This window comes from Microcebus murinus, chromosome 4 (genome assembly GCF_040939455.1).
Source record: "Microcebus murinus isolate Inina chromosome 4, M.murinus_Inina_mat1.0, whole genome shotgun sequence".
Classification (NCBI taxonomy): Eukaryota; Metazoa; Chordata; class Mammalia; order Primates; family Cheirogaleidae; genus Microcebus; species Microcebus murinus.
In genome coordinates this window covers 99,605,555-99,613,157 of record NC_134107.1, presented here as the reverse complement: position 1 = coordinate 99,613,157, position 7,603 = coordinate 99,605,555, and the positions used below count along the sequence as shown (strand labels likewise).

Here is a 7,603-nt window from a genome sequence, read left to right as displayed (position 1 = left end):
AAATCTTCGTGTTTGCATTTTACAGCTAGGAAAATTTAGGTATTGAGGTATTGAATGATTTGGGTTTGAAGCAGAGAATTAGTAGAAGTCAGGGTGCCTTCCAGAAGTAAACTAGTTTTTAGCTCTGCAGAAGCATTTGCCTTTAATCTAGATAGAAGTGATTGACACAAAGACAATGTGAGAGCCATCCCATCCCCACTGACTTCCAGTTCTTCTCCCTTCAAAGCACAGGGGAAGTTTGCACTTCCTCATCTCTGAAAGTTAGTTACAGCCATGTGACTTGCACTGGGCAATGAAATGGGAACAGAATAGATATGTGTCACTTCTGGGCAGAAGCATGGAAGATCTGGGGCGTGATTCTCCGTGTTCTCTCCCCTAGCCGAGTGAACCTTGAAGCCACATGTTGAGCTGGCAGCATCAAAAGATAATAAAACCCGTATCAACCTCCATTCCAGGATGACAGTGAGGAGCAGAGTCGGCTTGTGCGAACAAAAAAGAAACTTCTGTTGCTTGAGCCACCGAGATTCTGGGGTTTTCTGTGATGGCATCACCACCTGGCTTATCCTGATGAAAGACAAGGGAGGGATACCAACCAAGTGAGAAAACCAAAGGCCAAGAATAAAAGTGTGACAAGAAGGGATTTAATTAAAAAGCTAAAAAAAGAAAAAAAAAAAAACACCTGTAGTTTTGAATTGAGTAATTCCTAATGACTTTGATATGTGAATCAATGAAGAGGAGTTATCAAAGAAGTGACATCTCTTTTCCCCTTGGTATGTTTTTAGCTAAAATTCACCTGAGAAACTCAAGTAAAACAACAAATGAGACATCATTGTGTTCAACTCAACCTGTTTGATTTTGAAAACTAAACCTCCAACGGTGAGAGTGGAAATGGCACATGAGCTCATCGGAACCTTCTGATCTTGGAGTGTGGGGCTGAGGTTTTCCGGCAAACAAAAAACACGCACATGACATCAGTTTCTATCGTGGTGAGCATGAAGTATTGTGTCTCAACTAAAACAGATGGCTCGATTCCGTGATGCATCTCAATGCTCAGCATTTCCCCAAAAGATCTTAAGATGTCCAGGCAGAAGTAGACACGTATTTTCTCCCACCAATACTAGTTGTCATCTTAGCTGCATAGTGTGTGTGGCTGCTGGGAAAAGCTAGCATGTGATTCCCTGCGGACCGGAAGGACAGAGCAGCTTAGGGTAGACTCAGCTACACCCCACTTCTTCAGACCAGTGACAGCACAATGCTGGCCCCTTTCACCTGTGGGACAACACACCCACACCCACGCTCATGGACGCTAAGTATTTCTGCTCAGCTTTTCGGAGTTCCCAGAAAAATGCAAAAATGCTATCAGCTTAAATCCGAGACAACTTCAAAATAAACTTGAAGTGGGTTTTATTTGGTTCTTGACCTTAAAAAGAGAGGCACTCCAGGGATATATTTAGCAGGCCCTCTGTTTGGTAGTTAATTATAGCAAATGTGTGTTTGTATACCACTTACAAAAGAGGACTCGGTGTGTCCTCTTGTACACAGCACCTCAGTGCTCTGCTAACACTCTGTACGCACACAGGGATGGCAATATAACAGCACATCGACGCTCTGGCCAGCCTGAGTGCCCACCTGGCCCAATTGCTGTGCTACTTCTTATTTTTCCATCATAGCATGCTATTTAGTGTACAAAGCTTGACATCCTTAAGAATGATTCCAGCCACCAAGCAATGAAAATACTTGAACACAAGTTTATTTAAGGATAAAACACATTAAAAATGATTTGGTTGATTTGTAAAAAGAGAAGGACTGGGTTTGAGGAGGCAGGATGGGGCCGCCCAGGTCCACAATATCCCCAGTGGCCAAGGCTGGCATGGCAAGGTTGAAGGACACAGTGCGTGGGGAAGGGACTTATCATAAACAGAAGGGGGCAACACATGCATATCTTGGGTCAGACGCTTGCAAACATCAGAAAGGTTCCTTAGAGGGAGTCACTCCTTCCAGTCATCACTTCAAAATTGTTCCAACAGGCCTCGCTCTGTAAAAGCTGTGATCCAGAAACAGCGCTGGCTTGACAAGAGTCCTCTGGTCAGATCTCCGGTCAGACTTCTCTGACCAGAATATTTTTCCTTTCCTGGCTTTTTGTGTGAACCAAAGGTTCTAATGGCAACTGTTTGGGAAATTTGGGCAAGACACATGCGTTCCACAGCTGGCTTCTAGAAGCCCCGTTGCGTACTGTGGAGGAGGAGCTTGGAATGTCACTCGTTTCCGGACCTCTGGCCGTTGGAGGCAGGTGGCATCACTTTGAGATGCTGGACACTTTCGAATAGGTTTTGACTTAAGGGCACACACTTTTTATCCTACAGGGAGTTGAAGTAAGTAAATTACAGTACTTTATATAGCAACCTTGAGTTAATTATGAGGTTGTGCCTGATTTATAGACAAAATGCCATAATGAAATCTGGGTTATGATGAGAAGAAGCATCCAGACTTGCAGCTCAATTGAAGAATTGGAGGCTGTGAACAGAGAGGAACATAGTAAGTCCTATGGGAGCTAAAATGCCTGTTTGCTGGGGATCAGACATCTTTGCAGTACTCGACTAAATAAAGGAAATTTCACTGCCAAGAACCCACTTTCTCCGAATGGCCCTGACTAAGGCAGGAAAGTGGCAGAATCGACCCAATCTTTAGGAGAGTCCCGCTGACCTCGCAGGGCATTGGGGAAACCATGTGCTAAAGTTTTCTTGTTTGCTGGAGCAAACATCCCAACCCCAGCTCTAGCCCAAGTAGACGTGGCAGGCAGATGTAGGGTCAATATATTGCCCTTAAATGGTTGGATAGTTTTTTTTTTTTTTTTTTAATTATCTTTAGATGAAACAGCAGGGACCAAAATGTTACCAAAAAAATATAAAAAAGAAAAGAAGAGGCACTATAATTCCATGGGCCTTTCCTTCATCTTTCCCTTCTTCATTTCTGGAATTTTCATGGTTAAGTTGCTGACTGCGTGCGCTTTGAACCTGAATTTCCCCTTCCCAGAGAACAGACCCTGCTGCCCGCCCCGAAGCGGAGGCGCGTCTACCTCGGCAGCTCTTGCCGTCCGCCTGCAGGGTCCCTGTCACGCAGCTGCACAGGGGCCCGTCCACCCGGCTCGTGCAAATCTGCTCACACCCGCCGTTGTCCTCACACCAGTCCAGCCCTGCAAAAGAGCAGTGGGGCACATTAACTGCACAGTTCAACCCTTCACCTGGTGTCTCAGGGCAAGGCTTTAACGAGGGAAGAAGACAAGAAACAGCCCCAATGCCATAGAGTCTTTTTAAAGTCAACGAGAAGCTCTCTTCAAGGAGGCAGGCGGTCCTCTCCAACCGGCGTCCCCACCACCAGCGTCCCCGTCTGCCGGGCCCACGTCACAGGTGGAGCACATCTGGGCCTTCCAATCCCATCGTTTTAATAATTTATAGTGTGTTTTAGGAAACATACATACTTTTTCTCCTAATAGGTCCCACTGAAATGATCTGTTCTTTAGGTTCTTTTGTGTAACCTGTGGCAGTCCTGGAATTCTGTGGGCAAGTCTGCAAGACAGAAGAACACCAGGGGGAAAATTTCACACAATTAAGCTGATAACTTATTCTTCATCACATCCCCACCCCTGCAAGAGGCGGTGGCTGTGGCCTCAAGCACTACCGCTGCTTAGATTAATTAGAACCAATGCATTCTTGATCACTGAGCCCACTGGGACCCCAGCCTTTATGTCAAACAGAATTAAATATACTCTCCACACTGGAGTTAGAGTCAAAGAGGCTCCCTGTCCGGGCATGACGACTGCTATGTCTCATCAGACACTAACGGATGCAGCAGCGTCTGTATGTAGCTCTGACCATAATTCACATCTTGATTCTGCAAACGTGGGGTAAGCTTAACGCCGGAATGTTAAAGGTTAGGGGCCGGATACCAGGACAGTCAACTCTTAAGGACAACTCTATAACTCTTAGCTATAGGTGGTGGGGATGGAAGCCTGGTATGAAGAGATGATGGGTTTGTCACCTCCTCCCAGCGGCCCCTCCAGAGCCTCAGGGCCTGGTGTAGATGGGATGGCTGGAGCACACCTTGGCTGAGCTGTGTCCTGACCCCAGGAGTTCGGTTCTATAGTGCAGCGGAGCTTGGCCCAGGGGTCGCCAGATTCAGGCTGCCTGGCTCACTGTGCTCCCTGAGACTCCAGGGTGGGGGCTCTCAACCAGGCCAGCTGGCAATGTTTGGAGACACTTTCGGGTGCTGCAACTGGGGAGAGTGTGCCACTGGCATCTAGCGCGTGGAGGCCAGGGATGCTGCCGTGCACAGAACAGCCCTCACAGCGAAGAACGATCTGGTTCAACATGCCAATAATGTCAAGGTTTGAGAAACCCTGGTCTGGTGGTAAGCCAAGGAGCAGTTGGCATTTCAGAGCTAGAGGAGTGAGCAAACATCCTCCCACGTGTTCTCCCTCTTATTGTTCCACCAAAGATGACTGTCCGCTCCTCAGCGTCTGCGGGCGATTCCCGCTCAGCTAGCTGGCATTTGCGGTCCCTGTGCTGGCTCTCTGGGGCAGTGAGCAGTCAGCCCAAGCATTTCACCGTGACCCTCGCACTTACGATTTTACAGGAGTACTTTTCTGAGTCGCAGAGTGACACCGCACAGTGAAGGTGAACTTCATCGTAATCCCCGATGAATTTGAAGACGGTGACATGAAAGCGACAGGTTAGGGAGACCCCGTTCTCCTCGATGCCGATGGTGTTGTCCTTGATGTTCTGACACCTACTCGGAAAACATAATGGGATCTTGGCTTCGCGTCTCTCCCTCTTACCCTTTTAATCCTCACCTTCATTTCAAAACTTCACATTTCACCTAAAACCGTCGTAAACGGTAAAAACGCTTTTACATTTGAAAGTGACCTCTGGACGGCTCGGGTTTGCCATTTATTATCACTCCCTCGTATTTTCATAGCTTGTTTTGAAACATCAGATACCACCTTGAATTAGTGCCCTAACTGCGACTAAACCACATGCCTGTCGGGACCACACTCTGTCTCCCCACGCTTGTGTCTCGTTCCGCCCCCTCACGGTGCTGTGTTTTACTGATATCAATTTAATGAACACAAGATTAGTTCTTCCCTGTACTTTCTTCAGTTAATTATCTATGTTGGCAGGGGCCCCTGACTCCAACCCTACTGGGAAATCTTCCCACACGTTAAAATAGGTAGGAGCTGGAAGGGAAGGAAGAGCCGTCAAGGATGAGCTGCAGACTGTTTTGATGTAGCTGACCGCCTCTTTTCTCAACTCCCTTCCTTCTTGTGTATCGAGCCAACAGGCAGTCACAGCCAAGACGTCCCCTGGGCACAGATAGCTTGCTTAAGCTACTTAGAGTTCCCCAAACGCATCGTAGTCTGTTACACTCCAGTGTCTTTTCATGCAGTGTTTCTCCCCCCTGGAAGTTCTTTCTGCTCTTCTTCCCATGCCTAACTCCTGCTCTTTCTACACTACCAATAATCCCCTCATTATGCCCAGGCTAGGCGGGCACAGGTAGCCTTTCCTGGAATTGTCAACAGCACCTTGCTGAGCTCCTTGAGTGTAGGAACCAAGTTGTATTTCCCTCCCTGTGTGAGGCATGTAGTAGGTGTTTGAAAATCTTTGTTGGGCAAGTGAATGAATGAATGAATGAATGAATTGTGCTGCCATGGCCAAGGATGCCCCATAGGAGCCAATAAGCTATTTAAAACAATAAAGATACAAAGGGTGACTCTTTTTCTCATGTTTTCTTTCTCTAGCCCACAGGATTAGGTAGCTTTGCGATAAGGAAAATTAAAAATTGAAGTTATCCTTCAGCATTCCAACACCTATTAAGTTTTGTGATTAGTCTGCTAGGCAAAATGCAAGTTGTTTTTCAAGGCAATAGTCTCTTCGATGCTTTGACACAAAAACTTACATGCCATACTTTTCCTTTTCACTGCTATTTGTTTGGATAATCCAACTTGTTTTCAAGGATTCTAGAGTGGCAGCAGCTCTCTACCCTCACGCAGACCTTCCCTCTTAACCAGACCACCCACCGTCTCCCAGGGGCAAGACTTGAGGGTGAGGTCTCGGTGGGCAGGACGGCTGCCCAGGTGCCTCCCTGAAAGTGAGCCAAGCCAGGCACTAGAATCCTCAGTCCATTAACAAAGGAACACTTGTCTTCCCTCCGTCTAGGCACATGTAGGTGACAGAACTGGCCTGTGTGCCCCCCAACTTCTGAGCCACCGGTGGAAGCTGGTGCTGTCTCTGCCCTCCGCACAGGTAGGGAGGAACAAGTGACCCCCAAAATACCCTAGTGGACCCATTTTGCTGCTCATTCACTAAGCGTTGTTCACTGGGAGAAAAAAAAAATCGCATCCCTCCAAGAAAAGTCAGGAGGACTGATGGATTCAAATTCTCCCACGTGATGAAATCGCTTCCCACCCAACAACAGTTTAATTTGAAGGCCTTTATTCAGACAGACCCTGGGGTAAGCTGAGATTTATTAACATGCTCACTGGCTCTTTCTCCCTCTCTGGGTCAAACCTATTAAATACTATTTTTAAAATGCTAAATGCTGCCGTGTCCTTCAAAGGAGACGCAAGGCCTGTAATCGGGGAGTGCATTTGCAGAGTGCTCAGATCTGAGCCCTTTTATGTTGGGAAAGGAATGTGATAAGGGGAGGAAAGAAACATGAAAAAAAAGGAGGATGGTGACGTTAACCCACGAGGCTAGGCCTGCAAGACACCAAGTGGTCACCAGGACCCTCCCTTTGGCTCTAAGGAGGAGAGGCATCAATTCAGAAAGACAAATGTCTTTGCTGAATACGCCACAGTGTACATCAGCAACGCATGCCACGCACCACGCCTGGTCAGTCAGGGAGCAGGGTGTCCTGACACCTAAAAGGATTCCTTCTCTGCTCCTTGAGAGTTGGGCGGCCTAGGGTGGGCTCGGTGCCTAACCTAAGCCTGTTTCACCTGCAAAATAGCAGTTGTCTATTGTCCACCTTCCCAGAAGCACACCCCTCTTCCCCAAGGGAACCCCGGCTCCTTCGGTCTCCCTCCCCCGGGAGGAAGCCTGCACAGAACGTCCAAGCTCCGGGATCACGCCAGGTCTCCACACAATTTGGTGGTTGCAGCAGCACCTGGGCTTGCAAAAGTGGGCGAGCTTCCAAGCAAATCAGTAGCCTGCTGATTACCAAAGGTGTGTTGGGAAGGGAGACAGAATCCCCCCTCACCCCTTCACTGGGCTCTAAGCTTTTCTGGTTTTGATCCTCACCGATCTCTTCTCTTTTTCTGTTTCCTGCTCCACTCCACAATTTCCCACCGTGAGGTCCCTGGCAGGCTCTGGCACCTCCTCCTCTGAATTACACTTGTGCTGTGCCTGTTCCCCCCTCTCCGTTATCTGGTGCTCCTCCTTCCCTCCACAACACTGGGCAAGCAATGTCTCTAGTCAGCCATCTTGCCTCCCAATTATGATTTGCTTTTGTAACCACTAAATGCCTTGTTTTTTGTACAAGCTAGCTTGAATTGGTCTCTACCACTTATAATAAGATGAATCATGATTAATACAGTCACCTACTGTAA

General features: G+C 47.7%; 1 protein-coding gene across 2 annotated transcripts in view; it reads right to left on the bottom strand.

Moving 5' to 3' along the window:
- Positions 1–1,728: 1,728 nt before the first annotated feature.
- TECTA (tectorin alpha) overlaps positions 1,729–7,603 on the bottom strand; it is a 76,216-nt gene continuing 70,341 nt past the window's right edge. The window contains exons 21-24 of one of the 2 annotated variants that reach the window (XM_076002593.1): positions 4,623–4,785; positions 3,479–3,566; positions 3,077–3,193; positions 1,729–2,514 (exon numbers count right to left, since the gene is read on the bottom strand). In XM_076002593.1, the coding sequence (XP_075858708.1) occupies positions 2,414–2,514; positions 3,077–3,193; positions 3,479–3,566; positions 4,623–4,785 (469 nt within the window). In that variant the 3' untranslated portion in view covers positions 1,729–2,413. The remainder of the gene's footprint in view (positions 2,515–3,076; positions 3,194–3,478; positions 3,567–4,622; positions 4,786–7,603) is intronic. The other variant, XM_076002594.1, reaches the window with a different exon arrangement.